At 41.8% G+C, this 27,146-nt stretch overlaps 2 protein-coding genes across 4 annotated transcripts in view; one reads left to right on the top strand and one right to left on the bottom strand.

The window, feature by feature from the left end:
• Positions 1–905, bottom strand: part of NCOR1 (nuclear receptor corepressor 1) — a 74,206-nt gene extending 73,301 nt beyond the window's left edge. For 2 of the 3 annotated variants that reach the window (XR_012588518.1, XM_074596149.1), the window contains exon 1: positions 331–905. The gene's annotated coding sequence lies outside the window, so the exon portion shown is untranslated. The remainder of the gene's footprint in view (positions 1–330) is intronic. The other variant, XM_074596150.1, reaches the window with a different exon arrangement.
• Positions 906–2,183: 1,278 nt separating this feature from the next.
• Positions 2,184–27,146, top strand: part of PIGL (phosphatidylinositol glycan anchor biosynthesis class L) — a 62,535-nt gene continuing 37,572 nt past the window's right edge. The window contains exons 1-2 of the mRNA XM_074596181.1: positions 2,184–2,532; positions 7,087–7,186. Coding sequence (XP_074452282.1) covers positions 2,196–2,532; positions 7,087–7,186 — 437 coding nt within the window. The 5' untranslated portion in view covers positions 2,184–2,195. The remainder of the gene's footprint in view (positions 2,533–7,086; positions 7,187–27,146) is intronic.

The following is a 27,146-nucleotide window of genomic DNA, read 5'->3' on the forward strand; positions in this document are numbered from 1 at the left end:
CACACCAACAGCGTAAATGGGGCAAACACCCCCACACCCCCCCACACACACACCCCCCTCCGGAGGCACCCCCGGCCCTCATTTGACCCGCCCACCTCCCCCACCACCGGCGGCTCCCCCAAGGACACCCCCCCGACTCCCCCCGGGGACGAGAGCAGCACTCTCCCCTATGAGGAGGGAGGAGGAAGGGATGGCCGGGGCCCCCGCCTCTTCCCCCTCCTCCTCCTCCTCCTCCTCCTCCTCACAGCGGAGGCGCTAGGCCCCGCTGCCCCCCCGGGCCGCACCGCCACCGCCACCCCCGCGCCGCCCCGCCGGGCCCCCTGCCCTTACCGACGGCGCGGCGCTGGGGCGGCCCAGGCGGCAGGCTTCGGCGGGGCTGGACGGTCGCAGCGTCTCACCTCAACCTCAGCGCCACCGCCACCGCCATCTTGCCTCCCCTCCCCCGGCTCGGTGGGCTCCGCCCCCTCTCGACAGGTCCTGGCAGCTACCGAACAAACGGCCGTGCGGCGGCTCGGTGGTTTCTACCGGCCGCGGCGGCTCGCCCCTGCCTCCCGCCATGCCCGTTGCGGTGTTGCCCAGGCGGCTCCAGCCCGCGAGAAGCCTCGGGCGGACCCCGCGGTGAGAGGGCGGGATGTTATGCTCCTTCCAGGACCCGCTGGCCGGTGCGGCGGGGAAGGGTTCCCTCCCCCTCCCCGCTGAGGGGGCTCGGGGCGGGGGGGGGGCGGCCGCCATGAGGCGAGCGTGGGGCGCGGCGGTGCTGAGGCGAGCGGCTGCTGAGGGACGCGGCCCGGCGGCTCTCCCGGTGATGCTACTGACTGGAGGGGGTGGGAGAACCGCACCGCCTCGTTCTCCCTCACCGCAAATCGATATAAATTTATAATAACTGATAACCGGCCGCGGGCGCCTCAGAGCGGGGGGCGCGGGAAGCTGGCCCGGGCCCCCCCGGGCCCCCGCGCTGTCCTGACGTCGTGCTTTTGGCGAGGAACAGCGTCCGAAATGTGAGAGGTGTAAAATCTCAAATGGCTTTTTATCATTCCCCCCTGCAATAAGGAGTACGTAAATTGTTCCCTGCTTTTTCAGTAAGGTACTTGAAATCTGCATGGTGTTTTACCCGCAAATATGTAATTCCAGATGCGCTAAAATCACAAGTTAATGTCTTACCAGGTTTACTATGGGGGGGGAAAAAAAAAAGATACCATTAGACAAGATTAAATTATCTCATTGTTATTACAACTTCCATTAAATAGGAGAAGTCATATCCCACATTTGCGGGATGTGTGTCCACACGATTATTTATTCAGACTAATAAAGGAGGGGCTCACCCTGTGGCAAACAGGATTACTTATAAACCAGGTATTGTACAGGAATGTCATTATTACAGTAGCTGAGTTCCGCTCAGTTAAGCGCTACGTTTAGGTGAGGTGACACCTCCCCAGGCTGAAGCGTTTGCAGTCGAACGCTGGTGATCACCTCTGTCACTTGGAAGTTAAAGTGTCCAAATAAAGTCTGTGAAGAGGGGTCAGGTGAGGTGTTAGCTCATTTTGTGAGGTGTTAGCTGCTCTTCAGATGCTGAATTCCTCTGAATCGCTTTCCTCATTTTATTCTTTAAACCTACCCAGCTAACACACCACCATTGCTGACCCAACACTTGTTTTCCATATTGCCTGTTTGTCTTGAGAAGTTTCCAAGCCAATTGCCTTTCTCATGTTTATTTTACTACTTCCTGTCTCCTTGTGCTCTGCAGCCCTCTCCAATGGTTGACTTCACTCCTAAGACGTACCCAAACGTGTTTTTTTCCCTTGCAGCCACCCTTGGGACAGCCAGCAGATGTGGGGACAGTGGAATGTGTCTGAAGATAAGCACCTCTTGCCCTACTTTTGAGGTTTCCCTCACCCCACGTCTCTTCCACAGGGAAGAGCACAGCACAGGAATAAAAGGTACCGCATGCTGAAAAGCTCAACTTTTGTCACTATTAGTTATTACTTCCCAACGTAGCAGCGGGGTCATCTGGTGCGCTGCAGGGCCCGGGCAATGAAGGTTTGTCCCTGGGGGAATAACCCCCGTTAGCTGCCCGGCTGGAGGCCTTCCCCCGGTGTGCCCCTCCTCCTGGGCAGCCCTGGGGAAGCGGAGCCGGGGCACGTTTCCGCGACAGCGGCCGGGCGGCCCCGCCCGGAGGCGGGGAAGAGGCGGGACGGATGAAGCGGGGGGACCCTTTCGTGCCCCGGAACCTTCCTGCCGCCCCTCCCGTATCCGGCCGGAGCCGCGCGGCGCCGGTCGCCATGGCAGCGGGGCCGTGGGGCTGGGGGCTGGCAGCGCTCGCGCTGCTGCTCGCGCTGCTGCTCGGCGGCGCGCGCCGCCTGCGGCGCCGTTACGCGGCGGCGGGGGCTCGCGCCGCCCTGAGGGGGAGGGCGGGCGGCGTCCGCGCGCTGCTGGTGACGGCGCACCCTGATGACGAAGCGATGTTCTTCGCCCCCACGGTGCTGGGCCTGGGCAAGGCCGGCGCCCGCCCTGCCGTCCTCTGCTGCTCCCCAGGTGAGGGGGGGACGCGCCGGGAACGGCGGGGCACCCGCCCCCCCGAGCTGCTGCCGCCGCCCCTCGAGGCCGGGCTTCCTGCCCGTGACGTCATGGGAAGGCCGCCATGATGCCTTCCCATATATGGCTTCTCGCTGTGACATCACCGCCGGGCTGTAATGACGTCTCGGTGCCTCGAAGTAGTGAGTGGTGGCTGTACCATGGGGCGACCCCTCCAAGCTGTGGCACTGAATGTGATGTCACTGTGATGCCACACGTGATGTCATTGCTGCACTGAACTTCACAGCCCTCTAGGACTGTGCTGCCACGGCGGCGTGGCACCGCTGGGAAATACTCATGCAGTGGCGGAGGTGCTGTGCCATCCATCTGCGGTTTGGTGGAATGACAGTGGATCGTGTCACGCTGCCGTGACATCCCATGTGCAGGTGGCTTTGAGTCAGAATGTTACTTTCTGCAGACTGTCAGCAGTTGCGACCAGTAGCAAAATGTCGCTCTCTATCTGAGCCTTGTGCAGAGGTTTGACAATCCGGTCTCCTGTCACAGCGCTGAGGTACTTTCAAACTGTGTGCAGAAGCGTCAGTAAGTTGTAAAAAGGCGCAGCCTTCCTGCATCTCTTTGAAATTATGTCATCTCGTAGAGGACTTGCTTGGACGATCCAGTTTTAATGTCATAATGATACATCCACTGTAACACATCTAAAAATAACAGTTGCATAACAATCCAATCATGGAAAAAATAGGCCTGAAGGGAACCCGAGGTCATGTTGTCCATCAGTCGACCCGAAGGCAGCACCAATGTGTCTTCATTTGCTGCAGACAAATGTCTGAGTTTGTTCTTCAGAACCTCCAGGGAGGTTCCTCAGCTTGTGCGGTCTGTGTCAGGGCTGCATTAGCTTTTCTTCAAATCACTTTTTCCTAAATCATTGGTATAATTTAAGCTTGTTTGTTTATTTTTGCTATCTGCCATGAACATGGAAATCAGAGTATCCCTTTGTAGCAGCCTCTTACATATTTTAAGACTTATCTGCCTCTTCTGTCTTATCTTCTCCAGACTAAACAACCCCATTTCTTGCAATCTTTCCTTATAGATCATGTTTTCTAAACCTCTGATCATTCTCATAGCTCTCCTTTAGACTCTTCCAGTTGGTTTGCATCTTTTTTGAAGGGCAGTGATCAAAAACTGAAAGCAGCGCTCTCGATGAGGTCTTTCTGGGGCTGAATAGGACAGAAAGATTCTCACAAGCTCCACTGTTTCCCAGGACAAGGATTTTTCACAGCACGTGATGCCCTTGTCTTGTGTTCTTCTCATGATCTACTAAAGCTCCAGATTATTTTTTTTTCTGCAGAACTGATATCTAATCAGTTATTACATTGTTCAGGTTTTTGTGCATAAGAAACAAACTCATTTAATTGATCTTCCAGATTCCATACTGCTATACCAGAATCCATGAGCCTGCAGTGAAAACTAAGGATTTTTATTTTATTTTATGTTGAGATGAGTATCTTAGGGTACAAACACTTACATCTTATGCTGACAGCTACTTACATTTGCAAAAAGGGCCCTCTCTATTTTTGAAAGGTCCAGCTAGTTCACTGCCAACTTTTCTGTTCTTTGTTTTCAAAGCTCTCTGTCATAACAGACCATCTAGGTGAGAAGACAGGGCTTAAGCTTTTGTTGAATCCCAATGATGTATTGGCTTTACTGATCACTTTGTACCTCCCATTCAAGATTTAGTGCAGAGCTTTCAGTTGTCTTTGCCAAGGGACAAAGGTCTGTCGATCGCATTTGGCTTTTTCACAGCTGTGGAGAGATTACCGAAGTGCAACTCTGCCATTTCAGGTTTTGGGGACTAATACACTCCTGCTATTAGAGAACATTCTAAAGAAGTGTTGTGTTTCTGTTTATTTTGTTAAATTTTATTTTTTCTTTACTCCTGGTTCAGTGACATTCAGTGTGTTTGACACTGCCTTCTATGTACTCTCTTGCCTGTTTTCGTAATGGAACTAGCAGCCCATATAGGAGAGTACATTCACTGAGCTAATAGATTTTTCTGTACCTCTTATTAGTCTTTTCGGCAATTCAGATGGTTCATCCTCTCATTGTTTGTATGATTGATGATGACAAGTGAGTTGATCAAAGACTCTGCAAATTGTAATGCTGTGACAAAATCATTACTTAGAAACCATCGTACTTGCAATTTTCAGATGTCAATCAAAAAGACTTAGAAATGAATTAGAATTACGGCATTGTGAAAAAAAATCTCTCTTTTACACACTGAATAATCTTCGATTGAAATAATAACTCAGTATAAACGTGCTTTGCCCTCTGGAGTAGCTGACTATTGTGAGTGCTCCATGGATGAGGTCCAGCAGCATCAGCTATTCAGCTGGTTTTGCTCTCAATAGCTGCCCATTTTTTCTTGTTCGCATTTTTATGTTCCTGATGTCCTGACACATTTCTCAAGCTGTGGAACATGGATCTGTTCCTTTGAGTTCAGCGAAGTTAGATATTTTGAGAACAGTGGTACTATTTGGAAAAAACATCACCAGCATTCAGCTATGACGCTGCACCGCAGCAAAATATGTGTTATCTTAAAATACTAGTGTCATTAATGGCCAGGCAAAAAATTGGTCTAAAATAAGTCCTGCTGTACTCAGGTAGTCCATGTAGTGAAGGTGCACACTTTAATACACTTTAATTGTGCTGAAGCTGGAACTCACAATCTAAGCTGACGTGTTCCTCGGCAAACCCACAGATAATCATTGTCATAGTCTCCTAAAACCATTCGCTCACAGTCTGCAAGAGGAGGGATTTTTTTCTAGTTATTCTTTCCCTCCTTGAAAATTTTACAAAGCTTGCTAGTGATGGCTCAGATTGCAACACTGCTCAAGAGAAATGCTAGATTTAGATGACTCTCACCCACAACAATAAAAAGTTCTAGTGTAATTCAAGACAGCTGACTACAGACTTGAATCATACATTAATACTCAGCTGTATTTTCTTTTTTCATTTATTGTTTCAAAGTTAAAATTGGGTTGAAAGTACTGCCCTGCACAGGGCAATGTTCTGGAAGGGGCCATCACAGCTCTGGCATGGACTTTGCATGGCTGATGCCAAGAAAAAATAAGGGAATGTCAGGGCAAGATGAGAAGAAAATAATTCAGTGAAGAAGGAGGCAGTGTTTTAAGATAATGAATCCCATTTCTCTGCTAGTTGTAGGTCTTGGTCTATTACAACTTTTCCCAAATACCTTATCTAAATTAGGTTTCCTGTCTTCTATTAGTTCTATAAGTTCTTTGCAATCTTGCCATATTAGTTTCTGCCCAAATTTTCCGTGAATGATGCAGAGTTCTGAAAAATCTTTGTCTTAAAATAGAGATTGCTATGATGGAATTCCTCATTTCTTCAAATCCTTTTAGTTCCATCACTGTATTCCATTGCAGTGTCCCAGTGTCATATGACAACTACTGCTCAGTAGAATTGGCCCAGAATATATTATAAACTTTAATCACATGAAGAATACCTTATGGGACAGGTTTTCCATGCGTTATCTCAACAGTTCTGTGCCAAGTACTTCGGACTTGCCGTTCGGCTTGGCTCTGTGGGCCTATGCTGTTAAGGGTACAGGACGTAGTTCGTGGCAGCATGTCTAATAGTGAAGGAGAAGTGACTCTTTGGCCCTTCCTAAGGAGATTATTTGTTACTGATTTGTTGTGAGTACTTGTTTTCACAAAAGTAGACTGAGATCGCACTCACCTCTTTTACAGAGACAGCTTGGAAATTTGCCAATGGTAACAACTTTTAGTTACCTCACTGCAAAGGTAGTTTCTCCTATGTTTATGAAAAAATCTTGCTCATTTTTTTTGTAGTGTTTTGGTGACTTCCATTCAGACAACGTGTAACTAGTTAGTCCATGTATACACATATCAGAAGACTCCATTTTTTCCCCACAAAGCTTGGTCAGCCTATGGAATTCACCAAAAGAGATATTAATGCCTGCTAAAAATTTAACAATGTTCAGAAGCGGATTAGGCATATACCAAAATAAAGCAAAAAGCCCAAACAAAAAATGGAGAAGAGGAAGAAATTGTGATGTTTCAAGGAATAAGACATCTGCTAATCAAACAGATGGTTGGAAGCAGTTTATTACAGAATTGTTGTTTGGAAAATCTCCTGTGTCTTTGGCAGAAGCATTTAACTTTGGCCATTCTTAGGGTGAGGATACTGGGCTGTTAGGGCCACTGATCTGATTAGACATGGCAATTTCAGATGTCTGTGCCAAATAAGCTCATGAACGGTTGCAAGCCACGTTCAGTGCATAAACGTGAGGAATATAGTCAAGGTGGGCAGAACTTTGCCTCAGCATTTTATTCAGAGCTAAGCCAGGTATTGCTCAGGTAAAAGCTATGGAGTTTGTTCCCTGCAGTGTATCTGTTCCTCAAATGATGCCCTTTTATTTAACTTGTGACGCTCATGCTTAGTGCTTTGAGAAAGAAAAGAGGAATTAATTCCAAGTTCACCTGAACTAAGTGTTGCTGTGTTTGCTATTTTCAGGAAATTATTACCATCAAGGAGAGATTCGTAAGAAAGAACTGGAACAGAGTTGTTTTCTTCTGGGGATTCCTGCTTCCGATATAACAGTCATTGATCACAGGTAACTGGTTTTCATTTATAGCATAATTTCATTGCAGTTTTTAAATAGGAGATTAAGTTCACCTTAATATTCAGTGACAGCCTACTGTATTATTCTAAAAAGTCTTGAGGAATCTCAAAAAAGACCGTATTAGATATTTTTGTTAACTCTTAACATAAATCTCATTAATGCAGAGGACAATTCAAGTGTACAATGGGGATCATAATCCCTAGGTTAAGCTCTGTTGATACAGCGTTTAGAATAATGATAACCATGGGGGGTCTAGCACAGTGTATTTGGGCAGCCTGATCACATTTTGTTACACCTGTTGCAGTGTTACACAGGCATTTACAAATTCTTTGAATTCCCTGTGTCAGGTTTCTCTTTACAGGGTTAGTGTGAAATTCTATTATATTTATATATTTTATAATCTTTTGACTAAAGACAAAAGTGAATTACAGTATTAAAGACAGTCAATGATAACATGACAGTAAGATTCTTTCAAATTAAGCCATGCAAGATTTCTGTTTTTCTAAGGTGTGATGTTTTCTTTAGTTGTGTGTAGACACAAAGGTAGGTGATAAAGCTGACATTTTTTGTTTTGGAATTAATTCAGGAACTCTCTTCTGGGATGGTGATTTAACACTTTGAATCAGTGAAACTCAGAACTAACATTGTAAAGGCCTCTCAAATTGCCTGATCACTGTCTATCTAGGGTTGATAGGAGCTGAGCTAGATACTGATTGCTAGGAAACACGTTACAAGTGGTTGTTTCAATTGTAAACAGTTATGATACAATCCATAATATTTTTGTTTATTAATAAATAACTTTAATAGCAACATATTGATTTAAAGCCACGCCAACTAGAAAAGTCAGAGTTGAAAAAAAATCTGGCTTCAGGCAGGCCCTTTTCCCATGAACATATTTTCCCTTGAGCTAAGGCAACAGAAACCACAGTCCAGAATATGAATTTCTTGAGTTCTTTGCTTTTTTTAGGTTTAGGTTTCTCTCCAAGTTTTCAGCTCACTTAAGAAAACAGCATAGGAGTTGTTTTTCCTTTGGAATGAAAAGAGATGTTTCCGTTAACTTCTTATTAACTGGTTTTGGATAACTTCAAGTTTTGTAGTACAATCAAATGACAATGCCCAAAACATTTTGGGGAGGGATAAGGAAAAAAGCTGCTAAGCTTTGCTAAGCATAAAGTCTGCTCGATGAACCATCTTTTGAAATTAACACAGAGCCCAGAAGCTTACTGGCCTTCATCCTCTAACGCGGCATGATGTTGGTTAGTACGTGATGCAAATTTCCTGATGCTGCTTAGTCACCCCCCCCAGCAATGCACAGGCCAGAGGACTGCTTTTTGCAAGTAATATTTTGGTTTGTTCTGTAGGAAAGTTGAGGGCCATTTCAGGGAAATAGCTTGGATGATGCCTCTTTATTACTTTCATTACCAGTATTACACATGTTTATGTAAATAATGACCGACACACAGTTTCCCCTGGTGAATGCAGTGCCTGAAAAGACAGATCAATCCTGTTGCCCAGGCGTTCTAGGCATGGACTAGAATTTACAACATTGTTCTAACAAACAGATTTAGATTTCAGATTTTTATCTCTGAAGTTAGACTGCTGTGAGGTAACCATCGTCTAACTTTGTTGTGCATTCAGGGAGTGTACTAAAGTGAAGTCCTTGCTGAATTTTGCTCAGAGCTTGTTTACACAGTGAAGTTAAGTGTGTTTACAGTACATTATTTACTCTGCAATAACTCACCATGTGGATGCTCTTTATGAAAAACGTCTGTGGCTCAGGTGTTAGCAATATGGTAGAGGATCAGGTATAATTTCTAGATGGCACTGAATTTTTAGAGTAGCTAATTGTTAAAGTACTATTTATGGTGTTTTAGTCAAAGCACTGGGACTCAAGGCTCTTGAAACTTAGTCAAAGTTCCTGAATTCCTTAGGTCAGTAGCCTCTGTTATGACTTCTGTAATTTAGAGATTATACAAAAATATTTGCCAGTATGGCATTATGTGAAACTTGCTAAATTAATACGTTATCTACCACTATATTTCCATGTAAATTCATGTCTACAGAATACAGTTTAGGAGGCTGTTCCTCTTTAGCATTTTGTCTTCCATAGGCACTGTTTAAGATCAGAACACTTTGGCTTTTTTTGTTCCCTTCCTAACTCTTCAGAAGATAATTTTCCATCAGTGTAAAGAACTAGCACATTGCTTAAGGACTGCTGCTGGCATGCTGCCCATCTAACATTTCTTACACAAACACTGGATGCTTTACTTTATCCAAGCTGCAGATTTGTATTTTGGTAAGGAAAGCCCAAAGGATTGCTAGGTCTGGATCTGCTCCAATCATTGTAGTGTGGAGCTGAGTCATGCTGCTTCCTCTTTCTTTGCATGATCTACAAGTGAGTGAGTAGAATTTTCAAGATGTAAAAGGGGAAATACATCTCAAAAGCAAGGTGATTGACTTGCTCTGTAATCTCACTTGGCCAGGCAGGTATAAAATCAACATGACATTTTGAATTGCCTGTGAACTTGTAAAGAGAAAGCTTCAGTCAGTCAGCCTATGATGAAATCTGTGTTAAAGACCAAATCCTTATTAAGCAGTTCCTTGCCTTAAACAATGACTCTCTCAAGTACAGCTAGGATTCCTAGGGCAGGACTAGTTCAGTATCAGACAACTACTTTGCACTGATTCTTCAGCAGGTGTTTGATATTGTCACTGTGTTTGTCATCTCAGTTAAAAACAACTCAAATCTTCTGCACAAATACGGTCCCAAACTATACCCACTTTTCAGCCCTAGAGAGCTGAGATCCACATGAATCTCCCGCAGAAGAGCTCTTTGCTGTAGAGGGCAGGAGTGGAAAGGGGCAAGCGTTACCATGCAGCAACCTGTTACTGTAGGTGAGCAGATGGGCATGCAGACAGCTAATTCCAGCCTATTTTAGATTAGGGCACTGGACTCTTCCTACTTGTGAATAGCACAGGTCAGGCACCAGATTTGCAGAGGTGTTCCCTGAGCTGGCATGTAATTATCATAGCTCCAACACTGCCCCAACCAAACAGCTGCTTTTAAGGGGGAAAAGTTTTACAGTCCACTTTTCTTACCATTCCCACACTAGGCTTGATACTTGTAGCAGCCCAGCTCAGAACTAGGACTTGTATTGTTCAAAGTTAATTTCTGTACTGTCACAGTCATTCTCGCTGCTGGGTGAGGGAGGAGTAGCAAGAGAGTGAGGTCTGAAACTCATGTAAGATAAAAGTCACTTCATTAATTATATAAATGGTAATGTAAACTCTGTGCTTTTGGTACATTTTTATCATCTTATGTCCTGCAACAGTGGACTTTATTGCAGCTGTAAAAATAAGAGATGATTTATTTTGTCTTTCTGTGCCATGATACCAGCTTAATTTTCACAAAGACTGGTATAGTTCTACAAATCTGCAGTTAAGGTAAAATGAGCATAGCTAAAATATGAATGGTATAGCTACCTCTATTGCAAACACTGACTAACTCAACTGAAAAATCCTGCTACAGTCATATGTCTAAAATAGTGGATAAATCAGATGCTGGACATTCTGTGGTGGCAGAAGGGTCTAATTTATAAAGCATTTGACTGCACTACAAACAAAAAGAGGCATCCATTTTCACCCAAAGTTCTATTGTTCTGTAGGCAGACTTTGCTGCCAGATTTAGCTTAATGTTTAAATTGCTTTGTTAATGTATGAGCAAATAGAAAAGAACACTTCAGTAACATTGTGAAGAGAAAAAATGTTCACATGAGAGCTGCCTCGGGTGCTGTTCTTTGATATGGCACTGCCACATGTTTTCTGGGTTGTTGCTCTGTCTGGACTTGAGAACATAGTGAGATGAAGGTGCCCTAGTCTCCAAAACCAGTTATCAGGTCACAACTCATTGCCGTGGTTTTGGACTTGTAAATGTACTTTGTTGGGAATTTACTTATACCTGAGAAAGCTATCTGTAAGCAATTAATCTGTGAATACATGCTCCTGAGCTAGAAAGCGCTCTCTCATGGTATATGGAAAACCAGGAGTTAGTATCTAATTGATCTAATATTAAGAGTTAGTTGAGCTCCCATTAACATTGGGCACATCTGCCAATGCTCTGGCTGTCTCCTCGTCTGTAACATTACATGTAAACAGAAGATGTTTTCTAAGCTGTTTTCACTTTCCGAAGAGAACAAGCAAAAAGGAAATCCAAATTATTATTTTTTTCTAATATCTGTTTGTGGTTCATGGAAAGATAAATATCAGGCATTTTACTGCAGCTTCTGAAGCTTTTGTGCATGGTTGTACTGGACAGAAAGTAAACCTGACTGTTTGCATCTTTAATATGACAGAAAATATTTGGCCCAAGTTTGCACTGCAAAGAAAATAATAGCAGAGATTTGTGTAAACTAGAAAATTTTCCATTCACAGTACAAAGACTCACTGCAAATAATGTTACATCTCTTTCCAAGTTTCCATGGAAATTGCACTCTATTCCTTTTTATTATTATTATTATTTCACTTAAGTCCAAAAGGGCTCTGATCAGACAATGCACAGCAGAGAGGACATCTGCCCATGCAGAATCACAGGCTATCTGCAAGTTTTTTATGAGGCTGCAGAGAGGTTCACATTCTTTTTTTTTTTCTTTTATTTTTTCATACAATAATTATTTGCTGTTGGGCTTGGTTTTTCCCCCTACAAGGTAAATAGTCTTTATTGCACTTCCTTATATTTAACTTCTAACAGACTTCCTTTCATGAGCTCCCCGTCTCAGAGAAGTGAGTCTATAAGGTCATGGGAAAAATATATCCTTAAGTAAATAGTGTGTTTGTCTGTTTATGATGACCAGAAAGATAAAAAACCACTCAGACCCTTCGGAGAATGAAATATGTAACTGGAAATTGGAACCTTTTTATTAGAATTTAGAAACATGAATGCAGACAGTTAAGAAGTATATCCCATTGATCCAGTTTGCTTTTACTGTACTTAGGTGGTTCGTTGATGGCTTTATTGATTTGAATGCAGGGTGCTGAGTGGATGAAAGCTCAAGATGCAAGCTCTATAGTGAGAATAAGTACTGCAATTAAGAAAGCTTGCCTGAAAACTGAATGCACCAGGAGAGGTGCAGAGAGAAAATTCTGGCCTCAGTCAAGTCTGGTGGCAAAGCTCTCAGTGATTTCATACCAGTTTCTGACTGACTCATTTGCAGACCTGTGTCATCTTGCTGAATGGGATTTTTTTAAAGTGTATTTATCTCACTTACGTGTTTCTGACCAGAAAGGTGGTATTATTGCCCGATGTTTTCTTCTTTCCCCTGTTCACATATTTCATATTTTGGGATCGGTATTTAATAGTTTTAATTCTGCTGAAATAATTGTGGTAATTATTTCATTTTGTCTTCCTAAGTTCCTCATGGTGTTATAGTTTGATGTTCTACTTTATTGCTAATTCTAAAGAGCTGGTCTACGTGCTGATTAAAATTGCTGACATGCTTTATTCTAGAAGAGCTGCATATTTCAGTAGTGAGTGATGGGATTATCTTCATCTTACTTATCCCAGCAACACTGTAAAGGTCTTTATTTTTTTGAGAATTTTCTTTAATTAAGAATGGCATCTGTGGGACCAGAAAATCTTAGATGTAAATTGGTCATACATTCAGTGTGTATTACAGGGAAATCGGCTTACAACTTTTGAATCAGTCATGAATACTGCCATCATCCTGAATACTAACATGCTTTACCATTACAAGAAGGCGTGAAACCTTTGTCAGTCAGGTGGGTATCTTGATGTTTATGTAATCACTGTAGCCAAATTTAACTTTTGTTTAGTATAATTCTTGAAATTTAAATAGTTTTCTTTCTGAGAAGACAATAAAATATTTGGCCACCTATTTTTATTTATGTTTCTAAATAAACATATAATTTTTCCAAAATGCTTACCACATGGCAGCTCATGCTGATATTTTAGGACATCAGAACACTTTATAAAAAAAGTCAAAGTTTGTATCAAAGTCTGCCTTCTGGCTTGTGCTTTTATAAGCGTTCCTCTGTGCAATAATTTATGAGGAAATTCTCTGGGGATTGAGATGTCTCTCTGCCCTCCAGGAAAACTGCTTTCTGAAACAAAGGGTTGTATTGCAGTAAGTTAGGTTTAACTATTTTGTCCTAAGTTAGATATTTTCCTCAATAAGGAAATCTGCCTTTTTTTTTTTTTTCCCCCTGGGGCTTCTGTGAACCAGGTCCTTTCTCAGCTTTCTAGCATAATTAACTTCCTCGCTGTACAAAAAGGGGGAAGGTTCTGTGGTGAAAGGGAAAATGATCCTTTCAGTGCTAAAGGGCCATGTCCCCCAGATTACCTTTGTAGAGCAATGAGTAATAGTCCTTTTCAAAACATTCAAGGATTCTTCCTCGGATGTCAATAGAAACCTGTCAAATCATGTCAGTGAAGTCACAGCAGGGTTTGATTAAGAGCAAGAGTTTGGCCAGAGAACCCAAGGGCTCTGAATAAATGCAGGGAGAAGTGAAGGAGTACTGCTAAAGGACAAAATGTCTTTATGGAAATCAAATTAAAATACTAAGCAATGAGATTTATACTTTTAATGGTCAAGATTATTTTAGCAGAATAAAAACTAAGAAATACTGACCTCAAAACATGAAATACGAGAATACGGATCCCAGCTGTCCCCCAAAGCTGATGCAAGTTTGATTCAACTTCAGAAACATCAGCACTGGTAAGCTGAAAGTAAGAAAATAAATAAGAAAAGAAATAAGGCTGTGCGTAACAGCTGTGTTTCAGGATTCTGGCTAGGGCTGAAGACAGGGAAATGCACTAGAACAGGGAAATCCACTAGAAGTCTTTGTTTTTGTTGTTTTAGTCTTTCTTAGTTCATACATTCAGAAATGCCTTTTACTATTCTTTTATTAATGGCTTTTAAAAGTCCCCCCCATATGTTAAAGATAGGCGTCATCTTTGGAGCAAAGAAAGCTTCAATCACCCATCCTGAATTTGTGGATGGTTCAAGTCCCAGCTTTGCCGTCTCCTGGTAACACAAACAGATGTGCTGACTGGAGCAATTCTGTAACTAGACCACTTGTGTCCATGCAGAAGGAAATGTCTTTGGGTTTGCTGCTTTCCAGTATAAAATTCAGGGGGTTTTATTAAAATATTTTTAGTGGACTTTCTTCATGATACTAGTAAGCTCTAGAAAGATACGGTCATTAGATTAAAGCTATCTTCAACAGTTATACCCAAGAGTCACCTTTTAAACAGGACAAACTATAAGAACCTATTTATTTTGCCAGTTACACAGTGGAACAATACAGTGTGTTTTGCCAACAGACACCCTGAGAACTAATGCAGAATGACAGGCATTTCCCCTTTGCCCCCAGAATGTTGCCTGCTTTGATAGCCCAGCAACATCTCTGTTACTCACTCATTTTATCCTGCAGCTGCAAACGCCTCGCTGGTAATTATAGGCAGACTGAGGTCTTTTATGAGAGAAAATAGTCAACGCTTTTCCTTAAAGAGTAACAGTTATATCAAATAGTCACAGTAAATTAATCAAAGAGGAGGAACAAACAGAAAAAAAAAATGTAGCAGGGATACAGCTTAAGCTTTTGAATCTCTGCATTCCTCCCAGTTTACTCGGGGAAAATATATTCCTATTTCTACTGGGAACACTCTTAAAAGCCTTCTCACAATAATGGATTGGGCGTTAACGCCTTGTTCACAAGAACTGTGTGGTTTCTTTGTGTGTTCTCATAATCTTATTTTAATTGTAGCTACAGTACAAAATATTGAGTGCCTTAGTTAAAATAAACCTGTGAGATCTGAGGCTATGACATGGTTTGGAAACATCACGCAGTTGCATCTGCAATGGACTTGCATTTTCTGCATGTCAGGTAATTACTGTGCTGGCAAACAGAGGAAGGGGATTTGCAGCCTCTCTTGGTCAAACTCCCCTTTGGAATTCAGTCTAGAGAAGGGCAGGTACATCAATTCCTGGTTTTCCTAGAGGTCAGGATCCTAGGTATACTAGGTAGCTCCTGTAGGTAGTGTGTATCTGTACTCACAGGTTAGTTGGAAGTAATTGCAGTAACTTCCCCCAAGTTGCCTCAATCTCTGTGAGACAGGAATTTTCAGTGTGTCCAGGGGCCTTAAGACATTAAAACCATTTGTTGGTTTATTCCTGTTCCCTTCGTCTAACTTTGCTAGTTCAGACAGTCACTAGAAAATTTATGGAATAATCAGTATCTGAGCCTTGGGAGCAAGGCCCTTATTAGGCTCATTAAGGACAGAATGTTTCCAATTACAAGGCATAGTGTCAAAGGCTGTTGGACCACTTCAAATGCCACGATATGTTGTCTTGCTTAGTGCCAGCAATATAATCCTAATTTCTTGAGTTTGTTTTCAAAATTCCCATTGAAGTCAGACAGTATCTCCTATGCTGGCAGCTAGTAAGAGAACATAGGAAGCGGTGCATACAGCGCCTGAGGGATCCACTTCTATGGCAGGCTCAAAAGGTTGAGTTGATGAACTACAGAAGTAGGGTGTCCTTGGGGCCTTTGGGACAGGACCATGGGGTGAAGAAAATTGCTGAGAATTTTGTCTTCCCCTAAAAATAATTGCAGGGCATTCAGTGGGGACCTTTCTGGCTCTTTTCTAGAAGATGACAGTGTCAGGATAGGAAAAAAAAGTTGCTTTGTGGACATCACTTGTGAGTAATAAAGTGAGCTTAGTTACTTTCATGTTGATTGAAGTATTTTATTTTTCATACAAATAGCAATGTTTGAACTGCAGACACTGTAAAGACTCAATGGAATTTTTGTGAGGATGTAAACTTACAAATTCTGTGTTTTTATACAACATACATTTTGGGTCTACATCAACCCAGTTCTTCCACATAGGTGGTAGAACTGGAGCTGTAGAATCTTGGACATCTTTCTTTCTTTCTTTCCTCAGAGCCACCTTCTGATCCCATCAAAATCAGTGGGGGTTGGCCATTGACTTCAGTGGGACCAGAAATTGTCATTGAAACAGTGAACACAAGAAGACAAAGTCTTGTTTAAAAAAATGTTAGTAGGGGGAAAGTTGGAAAAGCAACTATACAATGGATGTTGCGTAAAATGTGTTTTCTCTTAATGACCTTCCAGTTCAGATTGGCTCTGTTTACATACAAATCAAAAGCTGGTTTGTCTAACTGCCAGCACAGCAAAACTCAGTCTGGGATCTGAATATCCAGCTGTGTCTTTTGCCTCTGACATCCTCCCAGTAATAAAAGTTGTGTGGCTGGGATTTGGCTGGAATTGCAGATGATGTGTGAGCCAGAATTGAATTCAGCCTGCTCTTCCTCTGTAAGACAATAGAAGTTAAAACTTGTTTGTGTCAATAAAATAAGCATATACAACTCATAACCGCTCAGGGACCAGATATGATGAATAAGATGCTCTTTTTCCATCATCACATTTCTAACCCTGACCAATGTTAGTAATAAGCCTGTGAGAACTCAGACTTTTGTCTTCCTTGTTTCAAAGCTGGAGCAGAAGCTTTTATGGAGTTTACCTGTGAAGATGCAGCATCCAGAGAATAGACATAGTATGACAGCCTTTGCAGTGCTATCTAATCCAAGTTCTTTGTTCTTCACTTTCAAACTCCCTGAAGGGTACACTATGTTAAGTGCTGTCTCAGCTCTGTAAGCCTGTACTCTCTTAACAGCTTCCCTGCAGATGGATAAACTGACAGAAAAAATAACTCCCTCACAGGTAAAATGGTACTGCTAGCATGCCATTTAGTTTTCACTTTCCTGTTTCAGTCTTTTCTCCAATGATATGTTAATAAACTAGGCTCCTTTGTGTAGCAGAGGCTCTCAAACTTTGCTGTACAGAGGTTTCTGTTTGGTAGCTTGTCAGGAACTTGGGTGCTGCACCTTGTGAGACAGATGCCAATGGAGCATGTGGTGATGGAGAGGTTTCAGGTCCTGGGGTACTGTGTGGATGTAGGCAAAGCTATATCAGTTCATAAGGGAGCAGTGCATGGTGAAACTGTATTTACTGCAAGGTCTTCGTTCTTATAACGGTGGTGAAAGCTCTCGCTGCAGTACAGACTGCCTTTAGCAATTTCACTTCTAGCTTGCACTTTGGCCACCTCATTGTAAAAGACTGCTTGTGAAGCTGTATAGCAGTTAGGCACAGCATTTGTTAACTCCACTCTTTTCATTAATAAAACCCCGTTTGACAGATGATTGAACGCTCCTCCAGTTGATAGTATCAGTGTGAACCAGCAAAGGTGTTCTCAGCAGTCTAGAATCTGAGGCTCCCCAGATGCTTCTGGCTGACTGCAGTGGGATGCTGCTCTGCAGCAACATGATCCAGGGCCGCCTTTTCAAGCATCCTACAGCAAGAGAATTCCCATTTGTATTTTTCTGGCTGAGTTTGTTGTGACATGCCCTGTTATTTTTGCATTCTGTGTCCATTCTGAAGTTCCCCCAGGCATCCCTTCAAATGAACCATTGCATCACTGAGGAAGTGAAGCCATTAAAAGTGAATGCTTTCGACAAACACTTGGAGCAAATACAATCAGCTCTCATCTACCAGAAATGGACTTGCAAGTTGACATTGCAAAATTTGGGAAGAACAATAGTCCTTTCTTGAGCAGTTTGATTGCAGTTTTTCAAAAAGCTGAGCTGTGCGGTTATTTTTTTGCCACATCATGAATGAAGGTTTTATATTTGCATAGAGCAAATGTAGAAGGATTACCAAGCAAACTGGTTAGAGCATGGAGCTTCACGCTTCAAAATCGTTTTGAAGAAAGAGAAATTTTAATTTCTCTGCTGAACTCTGCTAAGGTCTCTGACCTTCTCTGTGTTTTACTTTCATCCTCCAATAATCCTGCCTTTTTGCAGAGCTGTGGTGATGGACCAATTACTGTTTACACACTATTCTCATGCTGTGAAAGGCTGTATGTGTTAAGGATCGTTATTAGAGTTTTCCTTGCTTGTCAAAGGGTTAATTTCTTTCTCCAAAGAAGGAGATCTGATTTAGGTTTGGCACAGGAGGAGGGAAGACAGAGGATTTTGTTCTGCAGGAAACTAGGTCAGCAGGTTTTTATTATCGTGCTCGACAGCCCAATGTGGTTTGCATTTAGGAATGAACTTGGTTGACACTGTCTATGGTCGATTTCCTCTTCCCAGAAAGCAGGCCTCAGACATCGCTCCATACATTATGGCTTTCCCAAATTGAATGCAAGAGAATATTTAGCTGAAGAAGCTCAGGCAGTTGTGAATTTGTTAGGTATGTTTTTAGAGCTATCTGTCAGGAGTGCCTCAGGAACACAGAATGAAGTCCAAGATATTCTGGAGAGAAGGAACAATAGGGCTGGAATCTTTTCAGTCACTGAAGTGCATCAGAATCACAGAGCTCTTCATTGTTTTTACACCCCATCTACTGATGATTGTTCTTATAGCCTGTAGCATTGTTTGGTTTTTGTTTGGATGTGGTCAGATTCTGATCTTGGTCCTGCCAAAGTAAATTTTGTGTAATTCCCTTGCTTCCTCTGAAGCTACTGCTGTGTGTGGCTGAGATCACAGTGTGGTTCCTGCAGAAAACCTTTAGATGTGGAGTTTTCCATTGTAACTTTTGGACTATCATGACTGATAAAAGTTTTGAATAATCCAGAATCTTTTCACATCTTCCAGCTTTCTTGACCATATACCCTGGAGTATATTCTTTTCTTAGGCAACTGAGAGTAGATGTCTGTGTTCTTTACCTTTGCCCATTGAAGACCGAATTGTGGCAGACATCACACAAGTTGGAGAATTCAGGCTGCCTTTCCTTACAGAATGTTTTTACTTTACCGAATAATGAAAATCCAAGTGCTTATAACTTAAAAAAAAATCTACTTTGTTTTGATCTTAGGGATCAGGTAAGGGTGATGCAGCTTGGAAAGACTATTGGTAATGTCTAGGAAAATTTCTGAGTAGTAGGATTTAAGACTGAGCATCTATTTCCAGTTTTATACTCTTGTTGTTTTACAGACTTTAATGTGAGTTAATGGCTCTTCAGCATAATAAAACCATCAAATTCTGTCCTGTTCTAGCCTTTATTCAGTTCTGGCATCGAGACACCCAGACATTTTTGCAAACCAAGTTTGGCTTTTAAAGCTGAACAAGGAAAATACAGGCAATACTAAGAAGAACAGACAGCAGTAGGTTGCCAGCAATTCCTGGAAATAATGGAGTTTCACAACCATTCCCTGCAGATTGAACATTTAGGGAGGAAAAATATCATTGTGGCTTACATGGACAGAATAATGAAAATGCCAAGTCTGTTGAGGAAGTTTATTATGATAAAAATTCAAATGCTGTTCTAGGGTTTAAACCAAAGAGCAGCATATCAAACGCCTCAAAATGATGACAGCATAGAAAAATTCCAGGTCAGAAAATTGTGTATGGTCTCTCCTGAACTTGCTTTTAATGTTGTGTTAGGCTGTATGTTTAGTTGTCCAATGCCTTTGAATCTTTAAAAAGTCTCAGCTGCAATAAATGTGCTCATATAATCATCTTCTGAAATACGAGCATGTTAAACAGGGATGAAGAAAGTTGGTATTTCTGTAATACCCTTGTGCTCTTACACTGGCATCTGTGGGTGAGAGCCAAGAAAACGACAGCGCATGTTGGACTGAGAGGCATAGAGAGGACTTGTAGCAGGCAGACACGTACACACAATAAGCATCCGAGCTGAGGCAGCATTTTGAAAATTGCCTTCTACACAACAAAAACAGAAGGGGTTGTAGGAGAATCTCCGTAGCTTCATTCAGCGATGATGAATTATTTCATTCAAATTTGTAGCGACTCAGAAAATGTCATTGTGTTGCTGGAAGACTTAGGTTGTATTCCATACTCCCTAAACTGAATAAAAAGGGTAGAATCCTACATTTTTATAAAGGCTTTTTCTTCCCCGAAAGAGGCCAGAAAACATCACAGATCATTAGCATATCAGAGCTGTCACTGAAAATACAGTAGCTTCTGGGTTGAAACAGCAACTGTTACAGGCACCCAGTAAAGCCATGTGTATGAAAAACGTCTGCTGCCGTATATTTGTGCTCTTTCAATTGAATGAAATCAGGAGTTTCTAGACTGAAAATGAGGTTGGTAATGCAGAAGAGCAGTGCATGTGTGTCAGCAAATGAACAGATGCTTGCAGAAGACTGTGAGATAAACAGATGCCAAGTAATGCTGGTGTACAAAATAAGCCATTTGTGCCCATTTGGGAGCTCTGCTACATAAGGGATGCAGCCCGCAAATTTAAGTAGGATGTGAGCTTCTCCCCTATGGCTGGAGTTAGAGGCTAGTCCAGTTAACTGCAGAGTAATCACTTTGTGAACAAACATGAAGGCACTAAACTAAAATTGTCTTTCAGAGAGCAATGGCTTCATATGGATACATTTCTTTTTTGTAACCCTATCTTTACCCATTAAAGTAGCTATTTAATGGTCAGAATATGATCTCTGAGCTATGAGCAGAAACCCTGATTATCCCTTTTGTGGGATAAAATACATTTAGTCTTGTTTTATTTGCCATTATTATTCCTTCTTAGTGTTTTAACCGGTAATTAACCCTATCCTTTGATAGCTGTTTACATCTGGGAACAGGCTGACCAGAATGGTGCTCTCTGTTCTGCAGTGAGGAGGGAACCATGCCAAGTAGCTATCCTGTAACTGTTTCCCAAACTCAGGTAGCCATCTCCTGGGGCAATGCCTGTACCTGGAGAGAGGGAACAGCAATCTTCTCAAACGTGGCTGCTCACTGCTGACCTTTTCTGAGAATGGGAATCGGTTGGTTGATTGATTTTATTGACAACTTATTGCAGGCAAAAGGTGCCAGACTGAAAGCACTGGTAAATGGTAGACATAGGTCCCGTGCAGTATTTTTCACAACGGAGTAGCTCTACACAGCAGTGCATGTTGGTACACTCCATTGTTGCTTCAGATGGATTGCTTGTATCTGCAAGAAGATTACTGTGCAATGTGATACAACTTTTGGCCTCTTTCCTTGGATGCCAATAAGAAGATTAATTAGATCAGGGCTAAAAATATTAGTATTTAAGGGAGATATATTTTTTCATGTGCTGTCTCATCTCTTATTCCATCCCAATCCTTTATGCATTACGCTCAAAGAGGTAGTGTAGAGCAGAGTTGAAGACCCTCTGTACAGAGTCCTCATACAGCTTCTGCTATGTTTAGCATCCTCTGTGTCTACAGGGAGGTAAGGAAGGACTTCTTGTCTCCATCCTCATATAACCTTATTCCAGGAGAAGGATATGCTCTTGCAACAGCAATCTGGAGCAGTGCTCTGCCAGTGCAGGGTGTTTGATACACAACACGTTCAATACCCACTCCTACAGCAGCTCATTCTCTTGACACTCACAGTATCCTTACACAGTACCCATCTTGGGACCTTCACACAGCTCATAAGTGATCTCTGGCTCCACAGCAGCTGTAATACTCAAGTAATCTCCAGCCAGTCTTGGCAGTTGGACTTTCCCAGTGACCTGTATTAACCAGAAGTATCTTAGGAGGTTTCCCAGTTCCACCATTCTGCTTTTGGTGTTTACAGCTACAGTAACTAACACCTGACATTTATATCCAGCTTGTGCTCCGATTGCTGCAGCTTGGTGCCTGTTTGCACGTGGGGCCTTCTGATAAGGCAGGCATTTGACCTTTCTATTCTTAACCCATTAACATTTAGAAGAGCTGCTCTCCTCACCTCTAGAGGCTGTGTTCCTCCCCCTCCCCCCAATATCCCTGTTCCTGCCAGATAAGATTACGCCTGGGTTATATATTGATCTAAAGGCAGAGTGCCAAATGCAGCCCACACCAGTTCAAGGGCAAATACTGAATCCATATGAGTGAGTTCACATGCTTCGGTTCAGTAGTGGAAAGGTAATGACCGATGGCTCTTTTTGCCCTCTCAGCAGAACCTGAGGCCAAACGCAAGGGTATCAGTTCTTTATCATACCAGTAAAATGAACATCATGGCTGCAGTAGGTACGACTCCAATTTGCTGATGTTGCATCTTTGTGCTGTTTCCTCTTCTTCATCTGCACTTAAGCAGATGAAGGGGTTGAAGTGACTATTACACGCTCGTTTGCTTGAGGCAGTGTATTCAGTAACCTGAACATGGAAACGAGAGCCAAGACTCCTTTGTTTTAAGCCAAGCCTGGCTCAATGAATACTGTGCTGTGTCGCTTGAACAAATCTCTTCACCTGTGCATATGTATTTCCTAGTTTTTAAAAGTGGGAACCTATTAGCAACCTAGTGAATTACAAATAGCAAAAGCTATTAAGGGAAGCTGTATCGACAAATGTATATAGCCACTTATAGTCAAATTCAAAGTAATTCATTCTTTGCTAAAAATTGGTGATTGAGGTATCCCCAGATGTATGAAGTGATGCTAAGAAGCTCTAACGGAGTAACTGCAGATAGCCAGTTAAACATCAGCTCCCAGTGCCATAGCTGTCACGCAGAATGTGAATGGAACTAAGTGAGCAAGGAAATAACAGATAGGAGCGAGGTGATGTTATTGCCTCTTCGAATATTGCTTGAGAGTCTCTTGTTCTAGTTCAGTATCTTTGTATAAAATCTACATTTCCAAAAGGTTGTTGACGTTTGGAAAATACTTGGGAAACAGTCACCAGAATGATGAAAGATGTGGAAAACAGACCTAATAATGGATATTAAAGACGCTTGAGCTATTTGCTTTATCCATGAGATGGCTTGATAGTGACACAGGAGGATCAACATGGGGAAGAGATTTGTTGAGCTGTTACGTACGTGTCATATGAGAATAATGACCACAGTGGTCCCTGCTGGCTTTAAAAATCTATGACAATGATAATAACTACAATCACTCATAAGAATTAATTAGCTGGCAAGCCTGATTTTCCACTGCAAAACCAAAAGCCACTGGAGCAGGATGGATAAAAATGTATTGCAATTATTAATATTTTATTATGTTAAATTAAATGGTTTAAAATAAAAATTTGTGATTTCATGTGTATTTATGACTGTCTGTACCAAGAACTAAGCTTCAAGTAGTCTTAAAAGATAACTTACATGAAATTAAAGAGGCAGTCAGTATGCTTTTTCCTGCCAATGTTTAAGAGAAAGTAAAACCACTGAATTGATAGAAGTCTCTGACTAAGCACTAGATGTTTTTAGAGTGAACAACTCCATTTTAGTTTTCTTATCTTACCTAATTGAGAAACTAGGTAATTCAGAGTTGAGATGCTTGTTCAAAATTGAAGGAGGGAAGCTTTTTTTCATCTTGTGGTCTGTGAATAAAAATAGATGTGAAAGTCTGTTCTGCTAATTTTTTAAATGCCTGAAGAGCACATGTGGTCCAAAAACAACTGCTTTTTCTCCTTAACTACAGTTAATATTGTCTTTCTTTACTGGATCTGTTAGTTTTTAAATACTATGTTTTGGTAAGCTTTTCCATATATTACTAGAAATTCTAGTATAATTTATCCAGTTCTTAGAAAACAATTACAAAATACTGTTCTAATGACTTTGAGCTCCAGCTTCCATCTCGACTCAAAATTGCACAAACCATGAATAAAAACTCATTTAGTTGGTAAAAATACATCACTCCATCCTTGTTAATATGTAAAGCATAAAAAATAAATTCTTTGCTTAGCTATAGAGTTGTTTCAGAAATAACTAAATCAGTTACTTAAAATGGGTGGGTTGAAATCAACCTGTCCTGCAGTGCAGGCAGAGGTAGGTAGGAATTTTGCTCTTCATGTACTGCTGGATTGATCGCAGCATTTGTGAATTTCCGTGTAAGTGAAAAGCAGCACATCATGGCCAGGGATCGTTGCTGCCTTGGTCGCTCACCACCTCCTCGGTTGAGTTTGCCTGTAAGCCAGTCACTGTTGTAATGTCAGAGACAATCCCTGGCCATTTGAGCAGCCTAATTGAGAGAGACAAGGCATGGGAAGGGAAATGCTCCCTGCCAAAGCTTTTAGAGATCCTGATTTACACGGCTGTTTTTCTTTTTTTTTCCCCCCCTCTTCAAATGTTCCATGCAGTAAATTTTTTATCTGTGACTCAGAGCAAAAGAAATTTTCAGATTTTTGTGATAAGATATTAGATGTCTGGGGAAGCCTTCAATTTTAAATGTTTTTTTGGCTTATCCAGTGTACTGTACATGCTGAGATATGAGTGTGTGAGCCTCTAGTTATGATTAAAACACTAAGGGCATGGACATATGAAGCAATAAGGTATTATGTAGGAGAAGGTTCATCATTTTTGTGACTTTTTTTTAGAGAAAGCCCAGATGTAGGAGTAGATATCTATCAAATCAATCATTTTCTAAGCCACATAAGAAAATTAATTAAAAAGAAAGGCAAAAAAAAAAAGGAAATATTAGAGAAGTAAACCTGCAACACTTAATGTTTTCAGCAGTGTAGCCCAGACTAGTTTGGCCTTACAGTGATCTACATTAACGGTAATTTATTTCGGAATGTTTAACCCTCAGGATTTAAATTCAGGAGATAGATAGTCTTGTTCAGTGGTTACAAAGACTGGGAGACAGGATTGCTCCAGTTTGCTTCTGCTGCAGAGTGTGTCGTGAGAGACAAGCCCCTAAGCAGAGCTCCAGTAAAGAACAGAATTTTTGCCATTGACTGCAGTGGTGCCAGGATTTTCTGTCCTCTCCATGTAACATTATCCCCACAAAACTATATATGTAATGTCTGTTATACCTCAAAGGCAGGACAAGGTGGCTGCTGGGTCACATGTTTGGAGAAGCCTTGGAGATCTTTCAATGAAAGATTTGTCGGAGTGGCACATTTTTATTAAAACATTTTCTATTCATCTCTTATTCACAGAGATAGCAAGAAGTTCTGAAAGGATTCTCCTCCCTGAGATGAGAAGGAGGGGTATGTGCATTGCCATACAGGGATATCGCCGTGCAAGGATAACCCGTGAGGATCCCGGGAGTAGTGCTGCTGCATTAGCACAGCCCCATGCCCAGGTGAATTAGCTCTGCCTCTCAGCTGGATGGATGAGGGTGAGAGCCGCACTGTGCTGATGCAGCAAGACTGCTTTTCTTGCAAGAGCTAATTATGCCATTAGCGTGCAGATCTCTGCACCTCCCTTCTATGCGAGCTTTTTACATATTCTGTGTAGTTTGGTGTGTCTAGAGCAAGGCAGGCTCAGAAGATGTTAATGTAGATATACTTCTGCTAGCAACAGGTAACAAGAGAAATAAAATACTTGAGAATACTTAGACTTGCAAAACAGCACCAGGGTCAAGGTACTTTCTAACAGCTCAATAGAAACCCCTTTCATAATACCTTGTAAACTTTCCTGGCTGCCTGGCCTACTTACAGCCCTTATCCTTACCCCTAATCCATTTTCAGAAGATGTGTTTCCATTTTGATTCAGAGATTGCCCAGCAGGACGTTTGTCTTAGCACACAGGGACAGCTGTGTTGACAGTCCCTACTGCCTCAGGGCGTTACAGGCTCTCTGTAATCAGATGAGACCTGTACACGCTTCAGTGCCTTAGCAGTGAACTGAAACAACCTTTGTCTGTTTGGGATGATAAAGGAAGTGACCATGTTTAGAAGTTTGGCAGTCATTTTGTGAGATCCTCTAAAGGATATATAAAAACCAAGTGAAGGTCCAGGTGTCTCTTTTACTGTAGCAGTTCATCAGGCAGCATGAAAAAAGGATGGTCTGGTGTTGGAGAAATACATACGAGAAACGCAGATGATTTGAAGCTAACTTGTAAAAATACGTTGAGTAATTTTTATATAATGTCTGTCCCCTAGATCCCTATTTATAACTGTACGTGTCTATTTTCTGAAATGTTTGTTTTTCTTCCTTTGTGCTGTGTGACAGAGATAAATATGCAACTCTATCTATTTGAGGAATCCTAGGAGTTACTGGTAATAATAGTAGGTAAAAGTTAGACAGAAATGGAATTTTTGAACTGCTAGCACACCATTTAAAATGCAGTTTGCGTAGCGATAGCAATGACCAAATCCCTGTTGAATACTAGCCAAGAGTATCCATCGGTGTGTTTTATTCATGCAGTATGACAGTGCAGTTAACTCAAGTCTGTATTGATTCTGTTTATTTCAATTGAGAAAACACCTCCACTGAGCATTTGGTGTAATTATTATAAGGACAAGGAGCAACATTTAGGACTGACAGCCACGCATTTGAATACAAACCTTTTGCAAAACGTTCTGTCATACTGCTTCTAGGAGAACAAGTCAGACTTAAACAGAAGCAGATTCTGCTGTCAAGGTTCTTGCTGAAAATGCCCTTCCTCCAGCTCTCTTATGATTACATCAGGGGACCATTTGTTTTAGTGTCTCACACGATCTCCACAGCTGCATTATTGTACAGAGAAAGAGAAAGACATGCTTTAAGGTAAACAGGTGTAAACACACTTAATAGGTAAAACATGCACTTTACATTGTACATTGTAACTCACAGACTGTCAGTAGGGATCCTAGAGTACTAACACAATGTAAATAGGTGTTTATAACCTGACTGTTTCCTGTGAACCATAGGGAGTGCGTAGGTAATAAATATATACATAGATCCATGGTACATAGTACGTAGTAAACTGCTGTAAGTTACTTGGTTGTCACAGGTATCTACGCAGCCAGAATTGTTTGAATGCTTAGGCAGGCCAAAGGTTGTGAACGTGAGACACACAAGTTTGAGAAAGTCCATTTAGTGAAGGAACCTACGTTAATTAGCTCCGCCACTTGTTGCAATTGTTTCCTTCTGCTTGTGATGATTAAGTCACAGTGATCTGGTCAACCTGGGTCAACCACAATGTCACCAAGACAATTAAGTAAACTAGTCACTGCCCTTGAGTATTGCCTGCCACAACCCAGAGCATTGCCAGCATTTGAGAATGGCAGCATG

The sequence above is a fragment of the Larus michahellis genome, chromosome 7, assembly GCF_964199755.1.
Source record: "Larus michahellis chromosome 7, bLarMic1.1, whole genome shotgun sequence".
In the NCBI taxonomy this organism is placed as follows: Eukaryota; Metazoa; Chordata; class Aves; order Charadriiformes; family Laridae; genus Larus; species Larus michahellis.